Source organism: Ammospiza nelsoni, chromosome 5 (genome assembly GCF_027579445.1).
Source record: "Ammospiza nelsoni isolate bAmmNel1 chromosome 5, bAmmNel1.pri, whole genome shotgun sequence".
NCBI classification, from domain to species: Eukaryota; Metazoa; Chordata; class Aves; order Passeriformes; family Passerellidae; genus Ammospiza; species Ammospiza nelsoni.
In genome coordinates, this window is record NC_080637.1 from 1,021,627 (window position 1) to 1,045,817 (window position 24,191).

Sequence of the window (24,191 nt, forward strand, 5' to 3'; positions counted from 1 at the left end):
CCTTTCAGGAAAAGCTTGGTGTTTTGGGAAATCTGTTAATCTGGTCCATATAAGGATTTACTTGAGATATTTTTTGCCACCCATTTTTCTGTGGTGATGGCAGTGTGAGTTTCATGGCAGGAGTTTAGGGCTGACCGTTTCTCCACCAGAAGTTTTCAGTTTGTCTCAATGTACAGATATTTTTTGCCACCCATTTTTCTGTGGTGATGGCAGTGTGAGTTTTGTGGAAGGAGTTTAGGGCTGATTTTTTCTCCACCAGGAGTTTTCAGTTTGTCTCAATTTGCACCTCAGCGTCTCAGTCCCTTCCTCACTGGCACTGTTTGAACTCCTGCTATTTTTGGGTGGTTCTAATATTACAACCCAGGTTGTAAACAGGCTTGGACAGCAGCAACATCAGACTCCAGCAGCTTTTTTGAGAGGATTGGGAGTCTGAAGCTGGCTTGGCTTTAGCTGTAGCCTCAGTAGGTTTGTGACAGTCTCACAACAACAATTCTGCTGTCCCTCAGGCTGGAGTATTCCAACCCTTCCCCAGCAGGGCCAATCCCACCACTAACCAGGTTAAATCCCTTCAGGGATGAGGGTCCAGCACTTCCCTGTTCCACTGACAACCCCTTTGGAGAAGGAATGTTCCATAAAATCCCATCTAAACCTCCCCCGCACAACTTGAACCCATTTCCTCTCGTCCTGTGGCTCGGGAGAAGTGTCTGACCCCTACCTGGCGGCAGCCTCCCTTTTGTTTGGTCAAAATACCCCTCTTGACAAAATGGTTTGGGTTCCTGTGTCTGCCTGAGCCCTCATGGCATTCTGTGATCTGTGATCAGTCAGGAGCTGTAATTCCATGACTGTTCTTACCAGGTCAGAACCTTTTTTTTGTTTATTTTCCTATTCCCTGCAGCTGGTCACCTCTTTCTGCCCTTTACCCTGAGCAGGAACAGATTCCCTTTGGGGAATCTCTTTTTGAGGGTTGAGGTTCTAATTCTCCTGTTGGGAAATCTCTTAGGGATGTGCCTTTTCCTTTCCACAAATGTACAGCAGGCACAGACTGAAAATATCCCTGCACCTCCCATCCTGGTCCTTCTGTGCTCCCAGTGTGTGGCCCAGGGCCCTGCTGACTCTGTAAGCTGCTGCTTTGCTCAGTTCTTTACCACTGGGCGCTGTAATAAATCAGCTTTCTGTGATATTTGTGCTTGGGCTGTGATGGCTTTGCCTCTTTCTGGACTCTGAGTCCAGGTCTGGGCCCCTCCTGAGCAGAAAGGTCTGGAGGGGGTGGAGGGGGTCCAGGGAATGGAGCTGGGGAAGATCCTGGAGCCCCAGCAGGGCTGAGGGGGCTGGGCAGGGGCTGAGCCTGGAGCACAGGAGGCTCAGGGGCCCTTTGGCTCTGCACAAGTCCCTGCCAGGAGGGCACAGCCGGGGGGAACAGGGACAGGAGCAGAGGGAGCGGCCTCAGGCTGGGCCAGGGCAGCTCAGGGTGGGCACAGCAGGATTTCCCCGTGGAAAGGGGTCAGGCCTTGGCAGGGGCTGCCCCAGTTGATGGTGGACTCGCTGTCCCTGGGGGTGTCCAAGGAATTCCTGGATGTGGCACTCGGTGCTCTGCTCTGGGGAGGGGACATAGGTTGGACTCGATGATCTCAGAGGTCTTTTCCATCCTCAGTGCTGCTGGGATTCTGTGCTGCCATCCTCGTTTGTGTCCTGAGCTGCTGAGGTCAGAGGAGACTTTGTGTCGCCCTCAGGCCTCTTGACATGACAAAACCAAGTCCCACCTTTGACCCTTCCATGGACAATCTCAGGGCTGCAGGGTCCTTGGGGACCTTCCCTCCACCAGACATGACGATGTCTGGGTGCTGTGCTCTGTTCAGAAGTGTGAATTTTTCCAAACTCTAACCTAAAGAATTCCTCTTTAACTTCCTGTTCTCTGTTCCTCTCCTGACTCCTGGCAGAGTTATTTCCCTGTTCTAGACACCCTGAGGGAGGTGATCTCTGTCCCTGGTGCTCACGGCCCGGTTGGCTTTTTGTCACGGCTTTTTGTCACGGCTTTCTGTCACAGCTTTCTGTCACAGCTTTCTGCCGCGTTTCTTTGTCCCCCCTGGCAGTGACTCTTGATGGAAGAGCACGGGGTGAGCCAGGCAGAGCACATGGCTACCATCGAGGCGCACGCCGTGGCGCAGCAGGTGCAGCAGGTGCACGTGGCCACCTACACGGAGCACAGCATGCTGAGCGCCGACGAGGACTCGCCCTCCTCGCCCGAGGACACCTCCTACGACGACTCCGACATCCTCAACTCCACGGCGGCCGACGAGGTCACCGCGCACCTGGCGGCCGCAGGTAACGCCCGGGGCCGCTCATCGTCGCTTGGGGAAGGTGAAACAGGAAAGCCTTGGAAACAGGATTGTCTGGCAGGAGGTTTTGGGAGTATGGAAAGTGTGAGATTGAAATGAAAGCAAGCTTTGAGATCCCTCAGTTGCTGAACAACTGGAAAACAATGGTGTGGCCGGCTGAAGGTGATCCCCTTGTGATGGAACAACACTCTCTGTTTGCAGGCAGGCCCAAGGGTCAGAGCAGACCCTACAGCTTGGCAGAAGGGCCCAAAGAGGAGTTTTTAGGGTTTAAAATGTAACACAGTATGGTAATGTAATGATTCTTATAGGCTGTGTGGAAATGCTATAGGATTTATATCTTGTACTAGATTGGTTAGTGAGAATTAAAATATTCAACACAGAAGAAAATTTATTGTATTGGAATGGGCATCTTGCCCTCTTACCCTTTTACTCTCTTACCTTTTTATTCCCTCTTACATTCTCATCCTCTCTCTCTCTCTCATCCTTTTTACCCTTCTCTTCTCTCAGACCTGCTCTGAGCTGTGGCTGGCAGCTCCCAGCAGGGCCCTGCACCCAGGCCCTGTGCAATGAACCCCAAATCCCAGCAGGGCCCTGCACCCAGGCCCTTTGCAATAAACCCCAAACCCCAGCAGGGCCCTGCACCCAGGCCCTGTGCAATAAACCCCAAATTCCACCACCTGGCTGCAGAGATCTCTCATCTCCATCCATCCTGGCATCCTACCCCCCATGCATCAGCCATGCAGGGACACTCAGTGGCCATGGACAGCAGAGATCTCCTGTAGGGAGGATTGGCTGTTGGAGAGATAAAGAAAACTTATAACAATTCAGAGGGAGGGATTTACATTTTCCATTTCAGGGCAGGCTCCTGCCTTCCTGAGCAGACACCTGGTTTTCAAACCAAGACACAGGGCCCAAGGCAGTCAGGTGTCCTTGAGTTTCAGGCCTAGAGAGAAATTGTTTTATCTGAGTAAAATGGGAGAACAGCAGCTGATAGGCTAAGGAGTTTTACAGTTATACACTAAAGCAGTACAGGGTGTGAAAAATAGAAAAGCTAAATCCTAAGTCATCACTGGTCCATCCCACCCACAGGAATATTCCACAGGAAATTCTCCCTGCTGGCCACTTGAATCCCACATTGTTTCTGTGTGCACCACAGAGGTGCTGGGAATTGCTGGTCTATACAAAGGTCCCTGCTAAAATGCTGCCTCAAGTAACGAAATTAAAATACCAAATATGTCAGAGCAAAGATTATTTCAGGCCCCACAGAAACAACCACAAAAACTAACCCAGGAGTGCAGCCTTGCTGAGTCTGGGAGCTCAGGTGTTGGGCTTCTCCACAGAGATCCACAGAAAATCCTGACACATCTGGACTGGGAAAGGACTTCAGAATCACAGATTCCTCCCAGTGAGCCAAACGTCCTCCAGACTGGCCCCATAGTGGGTCTGCATTGGCAGAAAAATGGGGTGATAATAAAGCACTGAGTGTGGCCTGACTCTGTATCAGACTTGAGACCAAACCTGTGAGGTTCCACCACCCCCTGAGCATCCCAGGCCTCCTCTTGCTTATGAACTTTCCAGCCTCCCATCCTGCAGGAATTTTCCTTTCCCCTTCCTTTCTAACACACAGGATTTTCAGGCCTGGGTGGTCTTCAGAAGACTCTGCTAGGGCACTGCTGTGAACTCTGGATTTTACATTTCTTTCCTTGGTGGGGCACTGGTGGAAACTCTGGATTTTGCATTTCTTTCCCTGGTAGGACACTGTTGGAACTCTGGATTTTACATTTCTTTCCCTGATGGGACACTGCTGTGAAATCTGGGTTTTACAATTTTTCCCTGGTAGGACACTGCTGGGAGCCTGGATTTTACATTTCTTTCCCTGTTAAGACACTGCTGAGAACTCTGGATTTTACATTTCTTTCCCTGGTAGGACACTGCTGGATTCTACATTTCTTTCCCTGTTAGGACACTGCTGAGAACTCTGGATTTTACATTTCTTTCCCCCTAGAACAGGTCCTTAATCCCTCAGGGAAGCCTCAGACTCCTGGTGCTGTAGTTGAGGTGTCCAAGCAGGATTTGTGGAGCTGTACCTGGTTTCCTCTTCCCAGCCACCAGCATCTCCTCAGTTATTCAAACCTTGGGAGTTTTTCAAGATGAAAACACAGAGTTCTGTCAGTGTAAGGACAACTTTAGGCTGAAAATGTGACTTTGACCCAGGACTGAGCACAGATTTGCCAGCCTGAGGAATGGAGCTTTCAGTGCAGTGCTGCGGGGCTCAGGGAGGGATTGGTGTCCCTTGGCTGTGCTGGGGACACCCTGGGCACCCCTTCCTGGCCGGGGGGCACGGTGCCAGTGTCCCTCTGAGCTGCTGGAGCTGACTGAGCCCTGTGCTGTGCTTTGCAGGCCCTGTGGGGATGGCAGCAGCTGCTGCTGTGGCCACGGGGAAGAAGCGGAAGCGGCCGCACGTGTTTGAGTCCAACCCCTCCATCCGCAAGAGGCAGCAGACACGATTGCTCAGGTGAGCTCTCACCTGGCCCTGACACCTCTGCGTCCTCCTGCCAGCTCTGGTGGCCTCTGGGGTCACACCAAGTGCTGCCCAGGAGTCACCCAGCTTGGGGATTTTTTGGGAGTGTCTTTCTGGAAGCCAGAAAGTTATAAGTTATATTTAAGTTTGGTCCGTTTACATATCAGGGGTAAATCAGGGTGTTAGTTGGCATTAAAGGGTTAAACTGCAGCTCTGCTTATCTCATCCAGGACTGGCACTCTGGTGGATCCATTTTTCTGTTTTAACCCCAGTTATCTGTCACAGTGATATTCCAAGATATCCACAGTGGCTTTAGCAGAAATTGCTAAATTTCCATATCCCAGCTCTCAATTTATCTGCCTCACAAAAAAAGTAATTTCTGCTTGATTAAACCATTCTGGGGATAAATTCAGTGTGTGGATATCCAAATTTCCTTTGCCATTGCAAAGACTGGCAAAGGAATCTCAGGCAGGTATTTTCCCCAGACGATTCTTCCTAAAATTGTGCTCCAAATCCCACGGTGAAGACTGCAGGGTTTAGAGCACAATTTTAGGAAGAATAACCCAGGGGAGATTCCTGCCTGAGTTAAAACACTTTTTCTGGCTTTAGAAGCTTCCAGTGGGGACAGCAGAGCTGCACAGCCCTGCAGGTGCTGCATTCCAGGTGCTCTGAGGCTCTTTGCCCACCTGGTGGCCCCCGAGCCTCACCAGAGCCGAGGGCACTGCCCTGGAAACACTTGTGAACATCGGCTGCTACTGTTCCCTGCCTTTTGCAACAGGGCAATTCTTGCTTTTTCTGCTGTTTTGGATCTCATTGGGAAGTTAAGGTTTAATTATTGGGCAGAGTTACTGCAAAATAATAATCCTTGGGAGTGAACTCCCTGCCTTTTACAGCTCCGTTCTGGTTTTCCCTCCTTCCCCAACTCAGCCCTGTTTACTGCAGTGTTTCTGTGTTTATTGCAGTGTTTCTGTGTTTATTGCAGTATTTCTGAAGAACAAATCCTTTTCTCCCTTGAAATATGAACAATATATTTTTGAAGAAACCACTTAGTGAAGGAATTATTTATTCTCCTTTCACGCACCTACTTCATTTTGCTACCTTAAGATAATGACAAAACATCATTTTTTTTCCATTCTGACCAGTTGAACACATGTTTGTGCTTGATTTTCACCCCACTGGGAATCAAGCGTTAATTCCAAACCCCTGAGTGTGGGATCTGTGTAGCTGGAGGTGCTTTTTGGCAGCCTCAGGTTCTGAAATGACCAGGACAGGGCTGAGCTGTCACCTCACAGAGTGCTCAGGTTTTCTGAGGAAAGCACTACTTCTCTCTTGCTTTTAGAGTTTCTGCCACCATTTCTGGCTCCTGCACTGTTTAACAGGGAATAAGAGGCAGAAAATATCCAGTGGAACATTTTGATTCCCAAGGGAGTTGCTGATGGGGCAGGTGTGGGGACACCTGGGTTTCCTGTGCTGAGCTGTTGCAATATTTCCAGTTCTTGCTTGTCCTGTAGCTTGAATTCCTCCAGATCTGGTCTGAGCAGGACTTTGGTGCTGGAGAATTGCACTGCTGTGAATTGCACTGGATGTAGAACAACCTCTGTCTGCAGGCCTCTTTTGATGAATCATTCAGGTGCTTCAACAAAACACAAGTTTTGTGTTGCTGAGACAGAGTGCAAGTGCAGACTCTCGCTGCCCCAGCTTTGCTGCTCTGCTGATTTCTCTTTTTACATCAATGAGAAAAGGAGAGAGGGGACAATAATTGACATTTGAGCTGCTGGGTGGCTGCAGGGAGCACAGCAGGCCTGTGGAGCAGAGGAATAAGCTCCATATGTGGCCAAGCTGAGCAGCTGGGGCTCTGTTTCTCACCTGCTTTGTGCAGGGGAGCTGGCAGCCAGGGGGGTGCTGTTTGTGCAGGGTTTCAGCTCCTGCCCATTCCCAGCTTTTGCTGTGTTTCAGGAAGCTGAGGGCCACGCTGGATGAGTACACCACCAGAGTGGGGCAGCAGGCCATCGTGCTGTGCATCTCACCCTCCAAACCCAACCCCGTCTTCAAAGTGTTCGGTGCTGCACCCCTGGAGAACGTGGTAGGTGTCCCTGGGAAAGTGAGGAGACAAATTCCTCACCTTCTCTGCAGGTTTTGTTCTGTTCAGGGCAGCCTTGGAAGCCTGGTAGGGATCTGAATGTCATGCTAAAAACCCTGGAAAACAGAGGTTAGGTTTTATGTGATACAGTGCTGGATCTGGTTGAGTCAGTGATTTCAGAGACCTTTTCCAGCCTTAATGTTCCTGTGACTCCCTGACGTGAGGGCAGCACTGAGGTCCTCTCCTCTCTCCTCTCTGCAAGAATGGCTGCCTGGCACATCTCACCAGGGGGGAACATCCTGCATTAAAAATTTAAAAATCAGAGGGAACAGGTCATGATACAGAATCCCTGAGGTTGGAAAGGACCTCCAGGATGACTGAGTCCAAGGTGTCAGAACCCCACTTTGTCCCCAGCGTAGAGCTGAGTGCCACCTCCAGGAGTTCCTTGGCCACCTCCAGGGATGGGCACTGCAAAGCTCCCTGGGCAGCCCCTGACCACCCTTTCCGTGGGAAAATTCCTGATGATTCCACCCTGAGGCTCCTCTGGCCCAGCCTGAGGCTGTTCCCTCTCCTCCTGTCCCTGTTCCCTGGCAGCACAGCCCAACTTGCCCCCTCTTGTCAGGGACTTGTGCAGAGCCACAAGGTCCCCCCTGAGCCTCCTCTTCTCCAGAGTAAACCCTAAAAAATGACATGTTTAGACTCAGCTCTTCTGCCTGCATCTTATTGCACACCCTGCCCGGGACAAGTTCTACTTTGAGAACTTTTCCTTTCATCCCACAAATCCTTCCCTTGCCAGTGTTACTGCAAGTTTCATCAGCAGGGCCGAGTCTCGTGGGGCTGCTGCTGTTTCCTGCCAGCTGTGCCACTGTTTGCTCCTCCTGCTCTGCAGCACCTCGGGGAAGGTGGCTGGGCCTGCCCCCTGCTCCTCTCCTGGTGCTGCTCCCCTTGTTTACCTGAGCTAACAACTCCCCACAGGTGCGCAAGTACAAGAGCACCATCCTGGAGGACCTGGAGTCGGCGCTGGCCGAGCACGCCCCGGCCCCCCAGGAGGTGAACTCAGAGCTGCCCCCCCTCACCATCGATGGCATCCCCGTCTCCGTGGACAAAATGACCCAGGTGAGTGCACAGGTGACCCAGGTGAGTGCACAGGTGACCCAGGTGAGCAGCCAGCCCTGGCGCAGGCAGGGAACAGAGGGATGATTGGAATCTTGCAGTCACATCCTGTTGTTTTGTGTGGCTGCCTCTCCTGGGGATGGCTCTGATCTCTTCATTCCCCTGGGGCTGTAACAGCTCAGGTTGTGCTTGGAGGTGGAGCTTTGTTAGTGGTGCTGATTTTCTGTGTGAAAAACCTGCTGCTGTGGAGAGCTCAGGCTGCTGGGAGCATTCCCTTTGGAGATGGTTTTGGTACTTCCCAGAAAGCAAGAGCAGGGAAAATGTTTGTTCCATGCTTTGCCACAATCTTTAGGCACCAAGATTGGGAAGGCCACTCATGGACACCTTTCTGTGTCCTGTAGCTCATTCCCTCCTCTGTTTCTTGCTGTGGCTTGGAGCAGAGGGAAGTTTAACCCCAGATCAGACCCTGAGTGAGATATTTTGTTGGAGTTTTGTTAGTGGTGCTGATTTTAATCTGTGAAAAAAAAAGCCCTGCTGCTGAGGAGAGCTCAGGCTTTTGGGAGCATTCCCTTTGGAGCTGGTTTTGGCACCTCCCAGAAAGCAAGAACAAGGAAAATTTCCCTGTTTGTTCCATTCTTTGCCACAATCTTTAGGCACCAAGGTTGGGAAGGTCACTCGTGGACACCTTTCTGTGTCCTGTAGTTCCTTCCCTCCTCTGTTTCTTGCTGTGGATTGGAGCAGAGGGCAGTTTGCCAAAGGTTTAACCCCAGATCAGAACCTGAGTGAGATATTTTTGTAGGAGCTTTGTTAGCAGTGCTGGTTTTCTCTGTGAAAAAACTGCTGCTAGGGAGAGCTCAGGCTGCTGGGAGCATTCCCTTTGGAGCTGGTTTTGGCACCTCAGAAAGTGGGAACAGAGAAAATGTTCCATGCTTTGCCACAATCTTTAGGCACCAAGATTGGGAAGGCCACTCATGGACACCTTTCTGTGTCCTGTAGCTCATTCCCTCCTCTGTTTCTTGCTGTGGCTTGGAGCAGAGTGGAGTTTAACCCCAGATCAGACCGTGAATGAGATATTTTTGTTGGAGCTGTGTTTGTGGTGCTGATTTTCTCTGTGACAAAGAACTGCTGCTGAGGAGAGCTCAGGCTGCTGGGAGCATTCCCTTTGGAGCTGGTTTTGGTACCTCAGAAAGTGGGAACAGGGAAAATGTTTGTTCCATGCTTTGCCACAATCTTAGGTGTCAAAGTTGGGAAGGTCACTCATGGACACCTTTCTGTGTCCTGTAATTCATTCCCTCCTCCATTTCTTGCTGTGGATTGGAACAGAGGGAAATTTGCTGTTCAACCCCAGCTCAGACCCTGAGCGAGATATTTTTGTTGGAGCTTTGTTAGTGGCGCTGATTTTCTCTGTGAAAAAAAAAAAAAAACCTGCTGCTGAGGAGAGCTCAGGCTTTTGGGAGCATTCCCTTTGGAGCTGGTTTTGGCACCTCAGAAAGTGGGAACAGAGGAAATTTCCCTGTTTCTTCCGTGATTTGCCACAATCTTTAGGCACAAGATTGGGACGGTCACTCATGGACACCTTTCTGTGTCCTGTAATTCATTCCCTCCTCTGTTTCTTGCTGTGGCTTGGAGCAGAGGGGAGTTTAACCCCAGATCAGACCCTGAGTGGGATATTTTTGTTGGAGACAGGGAATTCTGTGCCCTGAGCATGTGGGAGATTCCCTTTCTCTCCAGGTCCAGCCTGACCTCACTGCTGGAAGAAAATGCAGGGGACTCCCCAGGGAAGCTTCATCTGGAGGGAAATCTCCTTCCCAAGGATGCAGGACCTGAATTCAGGCAGGTGTGTCCTGCAGGAGGCTCTGGGTGCACCCAGCCTGAGGCACCACGACAAGTTTTAAATGCTGAAAGGCAATTTTTCCCGAGGAGTAGCAAGATGGAAAGGGCAGCACACAAAGAGGTCAGAGCAGGGCAAAGATGTGCAGATTTTTCTGTGCTCTGCAGAGGTCACACCCTGCTCAAAGCACCATTTCCATTTCTTAGTGGAATCAGACAAGCTCACACTCATAATAAAATTTTATTGAGCTTACTGTGCTTTGGCTGGTACAGATCATTTCCCCAATCTCTGACAAAGAAGACAAAGATGATTACTTGGATTTTAAACTCCTGTGAAAGGTGGCACTGCAGGAGCTGCTCATGGCAGCTTTTGCTGTGTTCCAGGAGCAGTTCCCCATGGAAATGTTTTTCTCCTCCTGGTCCTGCAGGGCCTTTGCTCAGCCAGCCCAAAGTGCTGATGTAGAACCTCTTCTTTCAAATCCACTCCTGCTGCTCTATGGTAGAAAAACAAGGATTCTTTTAGGAATGGCCCTCATTGTTCCAGCACAGTGAGGTGGCTCAGAAGAGCTTTGTGGAAAGGTTTCTCCTGAGCTGGGCACAGAGGTGCCATCATTTATTGTGGGAATCTTGATTCCCAGAGCTTCCAGTATAATTGTTTGTATTTTCTAGTAAAAAATCAGATATTTTTGCAGCTAAGTTGCAAAAAATCCTATGGAAAACTGGACCAAAAATAAATATAAATGTAATTAGGATGGCAGGGACTGGAAAAATGAGGCCTGTGCTTTCAGCAGGTGCCAGCAGGCAGGTGTAGAGGTGTCATCAGTGAGGAGGTGAAAATAATTCTCCTTTTAATTGCTCTGCTTCCCCAGTGGTCTGGAGGGAAATAAAGCCTTTATTTGCCTGGGCAAAGATGTTTCTCCAGCCTTGGGAATGGAGAGTATCACCCACCTGGGCTGGGCAGGAAAACCTGTGTTGCAGTGGGGTTTTCAGCCTTCACAGAGGGGGATCTTGGTGCTTTCTGGACTTTGGTGACAGCTGAGTTTGCCCCTCAGCTTGTTCTCAGCTGCTCATTGATGTGATTGAGGAGTAAAATTGGGTAATCTGATCTTAACCAAGCTGGGCTCAGTGCTTCAGTCAGCTCTCACTGTTTTATGAACGGTGATTTGTCCTTTAAGCTGATTTTTTTAAGTCTCCATGATTTATAGGAGGCAGTAAAAGCTTTTCTGGCACCTACAAGCCAGAAAAAACTTTATGAAGTTTATCAAGGATCATCATGGTGCCTGTTCACCTCCTGAGAGTTGCATTCCTGCTCTCCCAGCTGGAGCATCCCTGGCACGTGGCAGGGGGAGAATCCTTGCTGGAATCAGCTCCTGTGCAGCTGAGCAAGAGCCTGGGTGGTTTTATGGTTTAACAGCTCTGGGAGTGCAGCAGGGATGGATTCAGGGCTGAGTGTTCCCTTCCAGCCCTGGGAGTGCAGCAGGGATGGATTCAGGGCTGAGTGTTCCCTTCCAGCCCTGGGAGTGCAGCAGGGATGGATTCAGGGCTCTATTCCCTTCCAGCCCTGGGAGTGCAGCAGGGATGGATTCAGGGCTGAGTGTTCCCTTCCAGCTCTGGGAGTGCAGCAGGGATGGATTCAGGGCTGAGTGTTCCCTTCCAGCTCTGGGAGTGCAGCAGGGATGGATTCAGGGCTGAGTGTTCCCTTCCAGCCCTGGGAGTGCAGCAGGGATGGATTCAGGGCTGAGTGTTCCCTTCCAGCCCTGGGAGTGCAGCAGGGATGGATTCAGGGCTCTATTCCCTTCCAGCCCTGGGAGTGCAGCAGGGATGGATTCAGGGCTGAGTGTTCCCTTCCAGCTCTGGGAGGTGCAACAGAGATGGATTCAGGGCTGAGTGTTCCCTTCCAGCTCTGGGAGTGCAGCAGGGATGGATTCAGGGCTGAGTGTTCCCTGCCAGCCCTGGGAGTGCAGCAGGGATGGATTCAGGGCTGAGTGTTCCCTTCCAGCTCTGGGAGTGCAGCAGGGATGGATTCAGGGCTGAGTGTTCCCTGCCAGCCCTGGGAGTGCAGCAGGGATGGATTCAGGGCTGAGTGTTCCCTTCCAGCCCTGGGAGTGCAGCAGGGATGGATTCAGGGCTCTATTCCCTTCCAGCCCTGGGAGTGCAGCAGGAATGGATTCAGGGCTGAGTGTTCCCTTCCAGGGAGATGCAGCAGGGATGGATTCAGGGCTGAGTGTTCCCTTCCAGCTTTGGGAGTGCAGCAGGGATGGATTCAGGGCTGAGTGTTCCCTTCCAGGGAGATGCAGCAGGGATGGATTCAGGGCTGAGTGTTCCCTTCCAGCTCTGGGAGGTGCAACAGAGATGGATTCAGGGCTGAGTGTTCCCTTCCAGCTCTGGGAGTGCAGCAGGGATGGATTCAGGGCTGAGTGTTCCCTGCCAGCCCTGGGAGTGCAGCAGGGATGGATTCAGGGCTGAGTGTTCCCTTCCAGCCCTGGGAGTGCAGCAGGGATGGATTCAGGGCTGAGTGTTCCCTGCCAGCCCTGGGAGTGCAGCAGGGATGGATTCAGGGCTGAGTGTTCCCTGCCAGCCCTGGTGCAATTCCTGTTTTCCCTCTCCCACCAGGGTGGTCCTGCATGGCCTCGACTTTGCCTTTCCCAGAGATCCCGAGGCTGAGCTGTGGGAATGTGTAGAAAATTCCCAGCCACAGGTTTTGCTCTGTTCTAGAACCCACTTTCCTTGCTGTTTCCAGCTCTGGAGAGCAGCTGGAATACAGCTGGCCATGCTTTGGGCTGTTGCATTTGGGATTGGGATAGCTCAGTACCATTAATTCCTGAATTTAACATTAAAAGTGAAAACACTGAGCCTGTGTGGAAGGGTGGCAAAGAAACATTTCTCACAGTTTCTCCCAAATCCTCCATCCTGGGGCCTACCTGAGCCCTTTCCAAGCTGCCAAGGGCACAAACTGGAAGGTGCCACTGGGTTTTTTTCAGCAGAGGTTTGATTTTTGGGTGTTTCCTGGATGGTGCCAGCAGAACGTGGCTCCTGCAGGTGAATGTTCCCCCCGTGCCCCAGGGGTGTGGGGGACAGTACCTGTGGCAGAGCCTGGCCTCGTTAGGGCACTAATTAGCCAAGTGCTCTCTCCTGACAGAGCTGCTGATTGTCTCCCCGTGGATTAAAGACAAACCCTCCTAACAAGTACCTTGAGTGGCTTGAGCCCTGCACTGCCATGGAGCAGTAATTGGTGCAGCTGGAAAGAAGGGGCACTGCTGATGGCAGGGCAGGAAAGCAGCTTTGAACTGTTCCTGCACCACTCCTAAATGCTGAAAATTCTAAACTTGCTGTACGAAAAAAATCTAACCCCCAAAAAAATCCTGCATTTAACTTAAAGCCATGAACCAGAATTGTTAATGACACTAAAATTACAAGTGCGTAGTTGATTAAAAGTGTGTAATATCACAAAGTAAAAACTTCAAATTTAGAGTTTTAAAATATAATATATATATATATATATAATTTTACATATAATATATATTATTTTAAATATAATACATATATTATTTTAAATATATATAATATATCTAAAACAAAATAGAAGTTTTAAAACAAAAACTAATCCTTCTTATTTGTTCTTCATAAGTTTAAATAGTATTTTATAACTAAAAAAAAATCCACATTACAAAGTTCAAATAATTATTAAGTTAAAAAAAGTATAATTTCTTAATTAAATAGTTTAACAATAAAAAACCTCGTACAAAAAATCATGAACCATTTTGTAACTTATTAATAGACTATTATAAATAGAAAGAATATATTATAAATAATATATATTATAAATAAATATATAAATTACTATATATTATATAATTTTATAAATATTTAATATTTATACATATTTATTTATTTTATTTATTTTTAATATTTATATACTATTTATTTAATTATTTAATTAATCAAATTATTTATATAATGTTATATATTATATAATTTATATATATTTATAATATAAATGTAAAAGTAACAAACATTTAAACCTAAACACAAAACACCATCTCTAACACTTCAATCCAAACCTTGAAAAAAACAAAAACCCACCAAAATGCAACAGCAACTCCCAGAAACCCTGCTGCTACCAGGTTTATTTGAATAAATGACTGGGCAGAGTTGCTGCTCAATATTAATCCTTGGGAGTGAACTCCCTGCCTTTTCCAGCTCCATTCTGGTTTTCCCTCCTTCCCCCAGCCCTGCTCACTCAGCCCTGTTTATTGCAGAGTTCCTGAGGAACAAATGCTTTTCTCTCCTGGGCTATGAACAATGTATTTTTAAAGGAACTGCTCTTTGGAGGAATTATTTCTTCTCCCTTCACCAGGCTCCATCCAGGGAACCTGGAGCATGTCAGGGTTGGGTGTTGGCCCTGCAGTGGAAGGTGGATCATGGACAGGCTGGGAAAAAGGTGCTTTAGGGCATGTTCCATGTGGAAGGTGGAAAAGACAGCTGGAAATGAGTTCATGGACATCATGGACAGCTTGGAGCCCATGGATGCAACATCCAGACTGTGCCCAGAGAGGGGAACAGAGCTGGAGCACAGGGAGAGGGTCTGGAGAACTTCTGAGGGAGCTGGGAAGGGTCTGGAGAACCAGGAGGGGCTGAGGGAGCTGGGAAGGGCCTGGAGAACCAGGAGGGGCTGAGGGAGCTGGGAAGGGCCTGGAGAACCAGGAGGGGCTGAGGGAGCTGGGCAGGGGCTGAGCCTGGAGCAAAGGAGGCTCAGGGGCCCTTGTGGCTCTGCACAAGTCCCTGCCAGGAGGGCACAGCCGGGGGGTCGGGCTGTGCTCCAGGGAACAGGGACAGGAGCAGAGGGAGCGGCCTCAGGCTGGGCCAGGGCAGCCCCAGGGGGGATTTTAGGGAAAATTCCTCCTGGAAAGGGCTGTGCAGCCCTGGCACAGCTGCCCAGGGACCTTTGGAGTCCCCATTCCTGGAGGGATTTCAAAACCCTGTGGATGTGGCACTTGGGGACATGGTTAGTGGTGGCCTTAACAGTGCTGGGGAACATAAAGGTCTTTTCCAACCAAAATGACTCCATGGTCTATGAAATATTTTACTCTAAAAGCTCTGAAGTGATGCAGGGACCTGCTCCTAAATGCAGTTTTTGAACTCTAAATGTGATTTCCTCTGACGTAAGGAGGGCTCTCTCCTTCCTGCTCTGCTCTGCAGCTGAACCAGCCTTTTCCTGGTGCACCAAGGAGTCCCTGGTACAAAACCAATCTTGTCACAAAACCCTGTGTGAGTTTTTCATTTATTTTGGCAGGACGGGGCTGGAGATGTGTGAGATTTGTGGTTTGCACATTTCAGCGGTCACTGAAGCTCCATCCCCTCACAGCATCTCTGTAAATGATACATCAGCTCATGCCTGAGCTCCTGCCACTGTAGGAACATTGATTATGGGGTTTTAAAATAGGTTATTGTGGGTTTTTTTTTTGTTTTTTTCTTCCATTTCAGGTTGGCTCATTCTCTTCCTGGTAGTGTTTGAGTTGTGAAGTGTCAATACAATGGCTGTGCCTTGGTGTTGTAATTTTGTATTTGCTGATTGAATTTTGTTTCTTCTCTTCCACCTGCTGCCAAGCTGAGTCCTGGGAGAGGATGGCAAAGTATTGTCCACCTTCCTTGGGCTTTCAGGCCTCTTCCAGCTGATGGCTCCAACAGGATGGAAGTCGAACCCAATAATTCTGCACAACACCCCTCAAAACCACCCGAGATGTGAATTCCTAAACACCTCTCAACCTTTTCTTTGTTCCAGGCACAGCTGAGAGCCTTCATCCCCGAGATGCTGAAGTACTCCACGGGTCGTGGGAAGCCAGGCTGGGGCAAGGAGAGCTGCAAGCCCATCTGGTGGCCCGAGGACATCCCGTGGGCCAACGTCCGCAGCGACGTCCGCACGGAGGAGCAGAAGCAGCGGGTGGGTGTCTCCCTGTCTGCCTCCAAACGGAGCTCAGGGGCTGCAGGATGGGTTTTGGGGGTGCTTTTTGCCTTCAGGGACAGAAGAAAGGGTTTGTGTCATGATCTGAAGGAGGGAAGGGATGCTGGCCTGTTCAGAGCAGCAGGGAGCTTTGTGCTTAAAGGAAGGAGTTGTGGATGTGCAGTGGAGCCAGGGAAAATGAGAGAACTGGGTGAAAAAGTAAAGTTTCTACCAACCTGTCACAAAGATAATCAAAGGAAGCCGTTGTGGTGGGAGGCAGCTGGACCTGTGCAGGCTGGTTCAGGGCTGGCTGGGTGGGGAGGTTGGAAATGGTGCTGTGGCAGCATTTTGGTGCTTTCCCAAATCACTGTGGTTTTTTACTTGGTGTCACAGAATGGTTGGGGTTGCAAGGACCCTTTTAAAGGAGTCTGAGCAGGGACATCTTCACTGGATCAGGAGGCTCTCCAGGGTGATTTCTTGTGGGAAGGAGGGGATGAGCAGAGGAAGATTTAATATTGGGGTTGTTCGTGAATCATTACAAACCACCCAGCAAAGGCCAGTGAGGACACAGTGCAAACCCCAGTGCCGAGCCTGCTCGGAGCCCTTCCCTGGGCTGACTGTCCCCTGTCCCTGCTGCTGGCAGGTGTCCTGGACCCAGGCCCTGCGCACCATCGTCAAGAACTGCTACAAGCAGCACGGGCGCGAGGACCTGCTCTACGCCTTCGAGGACCAGCAGACGCCGCAGACCACGACCACGCACAGCATCGCCCACCTGGTGCCCTCCCAGACCGTGGTGCAAACCTTCAGCAACCCCGACGGCACCGTGTCCCTCATCCAGGTGAGAGCAGACCCTGGCTTCTCCATCCCAGCGCCATTTAAACCACCCCTCTCGGGGGTTTAGCTGCTCAGAGTGACCCTGAGATGTGTCACAAAGTCTCTTTTCAAAGGAGTCAGTGCTCTTCAGTTATCATTCTCAATGTTTTTTATTATTTCTTATCTATAGCATTCTTTCTCTGGCCTGCTGAGGTCTGTCCAGCAGGTCATACAGAGGCACTCTGCCTGCCCTGGGGCAGTGTTACCTTTTTACACTAAAAACTACATGTACATTATTTACCATAACTTCCCAATACCTATCACCTGTGTTAGACAGTGAGCTTCTACTCTAAACCAATCCAAAAGTGCCAACATCACCCAGAAGATGGAGGCTAGGAAGAAGAAGGAAAAAGGGCAGGGCACACCCAAATTCCTCCATCTTGGCACCCCAAGCCCCATTCTAAAAACCTCAAAAATCTATTTTTCACCCTGTGATAAATTCACTATGTCATTCTATGTAGATATTCGTGGCTTGTAAATCCTCATATTAGGTTGGTAATTTTTTTTCCATGGGTCATAATCAAAGGCACAGGGGGGTCTTGGGCTCTGTGCCAAGGTCTCTGAGCCCCCTTTGCAGGTCTCTGAGCCCTCCAGGGCAGCCAGAGGAATTTCCTGGGTTTCAGCACCGCAAGATGGTTTAAGGAAGCTCAGGAGCCAAACTCGTCCTTCAGGAATTTTTTTTTTATCACATCTAACTCCACAACAAAGATCCATCCTCAACCTCTCTCTTCCCAACTCCCACCTTTGGTGTCCAGTGCAAGGATTTCTGTGATGGGGTCAAAAAAATTCAGGGTTTTGACCTGAGTTTAGTGAAACTCCTTAGAACAAATCCAGTCCCTGGTGCCACCACATAACACCTGTGGTGGCAATGGGAGGAGAGGTGGTGGATCTGCCTTCCTTTAATGGTATGAAATGTAGTTTAATCAGCTACATTTCAGGTATTAAATATAACATATAACATATAACATATAACATATAACATATAACATATAACATATAATATATAATATATAATATATAAAAATAACATACAACATATAATATATAATATATAATATATATTATTATATAACATACATAATATCTATTATATATCTATCTATATGTATCTATATATCTGTATGTATTTCTCTCTCTCTATATATAATATGTCTATATCTATATATTTATAAATACATGTCTTTATATAGATCAGGTATATCTGTGCCCCAAATCTTCATCTGACACCTGAAGTGTATTATATTTATTACAAACACCAAATACATATATATATATCTCAATATATCTATATCTATATCTATATCTATATATCTATATATATCTATATATATCTATATATATCTATATATATCTATATATGTATCTCTATATATCTCTATATCTATCTATCTATCTATCTATCTATCTATCTATATATATATATCTAGATCAGGTATTTCTGTGCCCCAGGTCTTCATCTGCCACCTGAAGTGTATTACATTTATTACAAACAGCAAATGCATATTTGTCCTCATGGAATAAGGATTCCTCTCACACTGTTCTTAGCTCAGTGCTGCTCCTGTTTTCCCTGTGTTCCCTGTGTGGGAAGGCAGATTCTGGCAGCTCAGGAAGTAAAATAAAATAGGTTTTCTCTTGAAGCTTCCCACAAACTCCTTGTGGGAGTGAGATTTGAATCTCAGTTTCCCCGTGCCTCCACACCACCACTGGTGGTGGTTCTTAACCAGGCCCAGCACTTTGTCCCTCTCGAGCATCACGTTTTTAGTGAAGTCTTAGACATACTTTTGTCAGACATAATGCAGATAAAAACTGGGTGTATGAGTAGGGTTTTTTTCCCAAATGAAGCTTTTCAGTGGCTGTCAGAGTTTTCTGTTCCCCACCAAGGCCCAGCAGACTTGCCAGGCTGGTTCTCTTTGCTCACCTGTCCATACAATCTCCCTTTGACTGGGGTTCTTTCAGCTGCTGGACACCTGAGATCCCCTCGACTTCCTGGCATTTATATTTAATTCTGCTCAGAGACAAAGCTGCCCATCTCCCTGCCTTTGTCCTTTCCCAGCTGTTAAATGGGGAAAAGATCATTTCCAAAGGGGTATTGAGGAGGAGCTCATGTTTGCTAGGGTGCCTGGTGATGAGCCCCAGGGAATGGGGAGCAATGAGGGTGTGCAGGGAATTCTGAGCCAGTGCAGGGTGGATGGGAGAAGGGAGCTGGCTCCACCATGCTCCACAGCTGCTCTTCCTGAGGCTGGCAGACTGCTGGGGCCTTCATGGACGCAGGGACAGCACAAGGGATGTGCAAAACTTGCTTCCAGTCTGGATTAATGACTTGGTTCCATGGGTTAGCATGGCTCCAGCTTGGGATTTCCTCCCCCTTGGGGACAGCTCTGTGTTTTGTGTGAGCTCTGCAGTTACAATTAGTCACAGGATCAGGGATTTTGAGGGGGTTGGAATGGCCCTTAAAGAACCTGTCACTGCCATGGCGGGGACACCTTGCACCATCCCAGGCTGTGATGGTGCTCACAGGGGTCTTAGGGTGAGGGAAGAGACGAGGATCTGACTCCATGTTTAGAAGGCTGATTTATTATTTTATGGTATATATTATATTAAAACTATACTAAAAGAATAGAAGAAAGGATTTCATCAGAAGGCTAGCTAAGAATAGAAAAGGAAAGAATTAATACAAAAGCTTGTGTCTCAAATAGAGTCTGAGCCAGCTGACTGTGATTGGCCATTAATTAGAAACAACCACATAAGACCAATCCCAGATTCACCTGTTGCATTCCACAGCAGCAGATAATCATTGTTTACATTTTGTTCCTGAGGCCTCTCAGCTTCTCAAGAGGAAAAATCTTAAAGAAAGGATTTTTTAGCAAATGTGTCTGTGACACCAGGCTGCTCCAAGCCTTGTCCAGCCTGGCCTTGGACACTCCCAGGGATGGGACAGCCACAAGCTCCCTGCACCACACTGACTGTAAATTCCTTTATTGTTTCAATCTGACAGCATGTGAGACCCCTTTTCTGAGAGCTGTGGGCAGTTCCTGCACTAACAGATGCACTGTTTTGTCCCCCACAGGTTGGCACGGGGGCCACGGTGGCCACGCTGGCCGACGCCTCCGAGCTGCCCACCACGGTCACCGTGGCACAGGTCAATTATTCTGCGGTGGCTGACGGAGAGGTGAGAGCTGCTCCTGCTGGGGCACTGCCTGGGCTTCCAGAAACATCTCTGGGGGCACAGCAAACACCAGCAAACACCAGCCTGGCACATAAGGGCTGGCACACAACAGGAAATGGGGCTTGATGCAGAAAGGGATGAAGTGCTGTTGTGGCTCAGGACTCTGTAAACACAATTATTTATATTTATATCTATATTTATATCCACAAATAATTTACATTTACATTTACAAAATATATTAATATTTATATTTAATTATATAGAATATATTATATATATTATATAGATAGAAAATAAAAATTATATATATTATATATACAATATCATATAATATATATAATGTTATATATATAATTGTGTATATATAATTTCAGCTCAGGACTGCAAAGGCAATTATAGATATAATATATAATATAATGTATAATTTATAAAATATTATATATATAAATTATATAGTATATTTATATATAATTGTATATAAAATTATATATATTATATTATATTATATTATATTATATTATATTATATTATATTATATTATATTATATTATATTATATTATATTATATTATATTATATTATATTATATTTTTTGTGTTTGCATAGTCCTGAACCAAAATTGTACATATAAACAATTATGTATATACTTATATATAATACAATATGATATAATATCTATATAATTATATAAAATATAATATTATGTGTATAATTATATATATATTATATATATAATTGTGTTTGCAGAATCCTGAGCCAAAATAACAATTCAGTACTTTCTGTATAAAAAATATAAAAGGTATTATAAATATAAATTATATTATAAATATAATTTATAAATATAATATAAATTATATTTTATACATATATGAATGTATATGATTCCACAATTATCATGGGAGCCCTTAGGTCTGAATTTTATTGGCTTTTTTTTATATATACCTCCTATAAATTATTTTTTTAGGGTTTTTTTGGCATTTCCATGTTTAATCTGAGCACTCAAACTCGCAAACATTTATTTTCCCCTTTTTAAAAAATCAAATCATACATTAAAAAATAGAGTTCTTTCTCTGGGTTTAAGAAACATTCCCTTAAAATTACAGAGATTCTTTTTTTCCCCTTTTGGCTTCAAAGCCCACCTTTAAATGAGGCTGTGGGTCCCTTTGTGTCCCTTTGTGTCCCCGTGCTGTGCCCAGCTGGGCTGTCACGGCGAGAGGTGGCAGCACAGAACAGCTTTGCTGGCCACAAACCCTGTTCCCATCCCAGCCCCGACTGGAACAGCCTGGAGTGACCTTGAAGCACTTTGCAGCTGCTTTGGGGTTTTCAGAGTCCCAAAGAGCTGCAGGAAATCTTTCAAAGGCACCAATAAGGCTGAGTGGGGCTCCCTGTCCTGGAGCTGGATGGGTTTAATTTCATTTTACACCCTTTTAGCTGTACAGTCTCAGCAGCTCAACCTTGGTGGAGACAGTCCCAGCTTCTTTTTATTCTTTCCTTACCCTATCCCTGTTCTGGAACTCCTTGGGCACCTTTGTAGGGCATCACTGGGATCTCCTCACCCACAATTTCAGGCTCTCCCTCCCTCCCTCCCTGTCCATCCTTTGCTGGGATTACCCTTTGCCCAAAGGCAGCAAAATTTCCTCATGCAAAATTTTACCTTGAGCCTTGAGTCACCTCTGCTTTTATGGGTTTTTTAACCATCTCCATCCCAAACAATTGAGGTTTTTTCCTCACCCCCTACAGCATTTTTAATTTTGTTTCAGAAGTTGGGGAGTGTCCTAAAATGTTTATGGGGGTGGGAGGTGAAGGGAGATCTCCACCTTGCAAAGCAGCCAGTAGGATTTGTCAGCAGATCCTCTGCTTGTTTGGACCAAAATATGATTTGAGTTCTCATCCTGGTGGATTTTGTGGCTATATAATCATTATCTCACCAGCTGAGAAGCTCCACATGAAAATATGGGGGAAAATGAGCAGCTGGGTGAACTTCAGGTAATAGGAAAATTATCAATGGGAATGTCTAGAGCTGGGGAATTTTAAATAACTGGGATAAATGAACATTTCCAGCCACCATCATCTTTTATTAAGCAATATGGCTCAATCCCATCTGAGATCACGGGTGCTGCCCAGATAAATCCTGGATGGGAACATGGACCAATCCCCAAAAAGTACAAATAGAAACAGGGAGGAAAACAGCTCATTTCCCTGAGGGATGTGATCTGTGCTGGGACTCCAGCACTGCAGAAACACAGAATTCCAGAGCAGCTGGGGTTGGAAGGGACCTTTGGGGATCATCCCAAGGCAGGGTCACCCAGAGCAGGTGACACAGGGACACGTCCAGGTGGCTTTGGGATGTCTCCAGACAGAAACTCCACAGCTTCCCTGGGCAGCTGCTCCAGAGCTCTGCCACTCTCCATGGAAGGAAGGAATGAAGCAAGTTCTTCTTCATGGTGAGGTGGAACTTGTGTTTTAATTGATGGCCATTAATCACAGTTAATTAATGAACAGCCCAGACTGGCAGGCAGTGATCCAGGTACAACAACACCATTGCCCTGTTTTGTTGAGGATTTGGCTGGACAAGAGAGATTTGGAAGGGCTGGGAACACAAACCCTGAGGGAGCCCTGAGGGAGCTGGGGGTGCTCAGCCTGCAGGAAAGGAGACTCAGGGTGCCCCCAGCACTCTCACAGCTCCTGAAAGGTGCCTGTGCCCAGCTGCCCCTGGGCTCTGTCTGCAGCAGCACTGGCACACCCAGGGCACACAGCCTGAGCTGGGCCGAGGGAAATCCAGCTTGGAGAGCAGCAAAAAGCTTTTCCAGCAAGGGGGAGAAAGTTCTGCAATGGCTGCCCGGGGAGGGGGTGCAGTCACCACCCCTGGGTGTGTTTAACCAGCCTGGAGGTGGCACTGGGTGCCAGGGGCTGGGCTGGACTCTTGAAGGTCTCTCCCAACCCAGTCATTCTGTGAATTCTGTGATTTCTGGTTTTTTTGAGGACCTTTCTGGATCTTTATGCACTGTGAGCCTCATGGCTGATGCAGGGCTGCAGTGTCCAGCCCCATCCCAGCCTCCCTCCCTTTCCCCGCTCTCAGAGCTGGACACCGCAGGACTCTGTATACACCAATCCATTTATCCTTTTTGGGAATCAGCCACCCCTGGAGGGGTTCTCCTGATCCCACAGGCTGTGCTGTGTCCCTGCAGGTGGAGCAGAACTGGGCCACGCTGCAGGGAGGGGAGATGACCATCCAGACGACGCAGGCCTCGGAGGCCACGCAGGCGGTGGCATCGCTAGCCGAGGCGGCGGTGGCGGCGTCGCAGGAGATGCAGCAGGGAGCCACTGTCACCATGGCACTCAACAGGTACCTGGGCAGGGCACAGCTGCCTCAGCCTCAGCCTGGCACCTCCTGCCTGGGTTTCCTTCTGATGGGACAGAGTTCACCTGTTCAGTCCTGAGAGAGGCTTTTCCTCAGTGGATTCATTTGGCGGGTGGTGCGTGCAGGACAGCTCCTGATTCCTGCTCTGGTCAGAATCAGAATTTCCTCCACTGCCCCCTGGTTTTGGGTTTTTTTCCCCCAATCTTACTGCAGTAGAAGCTGAAGGAGCTGCAGTGGTTATTAGGGTGTTTGGCTGCACTCAGGTTAGCAAGATCTGAGGTGTAGCTCCACAGGTCCATCCAGCAGGATGAAATATCTTTGCTCAGCTCTGCTGAGCTGCTTAAACTCATCCTGCTGTTCCTAAAACCTGGAAATGGCTGTGGCCATTTCCCATTTATCCCATTTCCCATATCCCATTCCTGAGGGATAGGAAATCACAGTACAGCAGTGAAGGAGGTTTCCCACTGCTGAGGTGTGGAAAAGAATTTCCCTCATCCAAACCAGGATCCTGGTTAGAGGCTGTTGGCTGAGCAGCCAGGGGATGGGACAGGGCACCAGACCACACTGCTGGTAGCTGGAATAAAGCCCCAGGACCTTGTTCCATCCAGAAATTGCTGAAGGAATCACTTGGATCCCAGCTCCCAAATCTCTGTTGGAACTGAATTCCAAGCACACCTAGAACTGTTTCTGCTCTTTATGATGCAGATTTGAGTCCTTCAGATATTTCTTGTCTGCTACACGAGGTTGCTCAAATAGGCTTTTTAACTAATATTTCCCTGTAAAATTCTCTTTTAAAACCAAACGATCTTTTCAGGACACTGGACTTACAGGAAAAAGCCTCATCTCCCCAAATCCAACTTGCAGGATTTTATCCTGCACATTTCCAGGATTCCAGATTTCCCTACATTTATTTTTTTTAGAAGTGGGAAGGCTGGGCATGGGGTTACACCTGATGCCAGGTTTGCTGAGAT

General features: G+C 47.9%; 1 protein-coding gene across 1 annotated transcript in view; it reads left to right on the forward strand.

Annotated features, from left to right (window-relative positions):
- The first annotated feature begins 2,099 nt into the window (after positions 1 to 2,099).
- NRF1 (nuclear respiratory factor 1) overlaps positions 2,100 to 24,191 on the forward strand; it is a 47,369-nt gene continuing 25,277 nt past the window's right edge. The window contains exons 1-8 of the mRNA XM_059472149.1: positions 2,100 to 2,322; positions 4,737 to 4,851; positions 6,814 to 6,940; positions 7,913 to 8,053; positions 15,663 to 15,821; positions 16,465 to 16,659; positions 19,762 to 19,863; positions 23,048 to 23,205. Of these exons, the coding sequence (XP_059328132.1) occupies positions 2,100 to 2,322; positions 4,737 to 4,851; positions 6,814 to 6,940; positions 7,913 to 8,053; positions 15,663 to 15,821; positions 16,465 to 16,659; positions 19,762 to 19,863; positions 23,048 to 23,205 (1,220 nt within the window). The remainder of the gene's footprint in view (positions 2,323 to 4,736; positions 4,852 to 6,813; positions 6,941 to 7,912; positions 8,054 to 15,662; positions 15,822 to 16,464; positions 16,660 to 19,761; positions 19,864 to 23,047; positions 23,206 to 24,191) is intronic.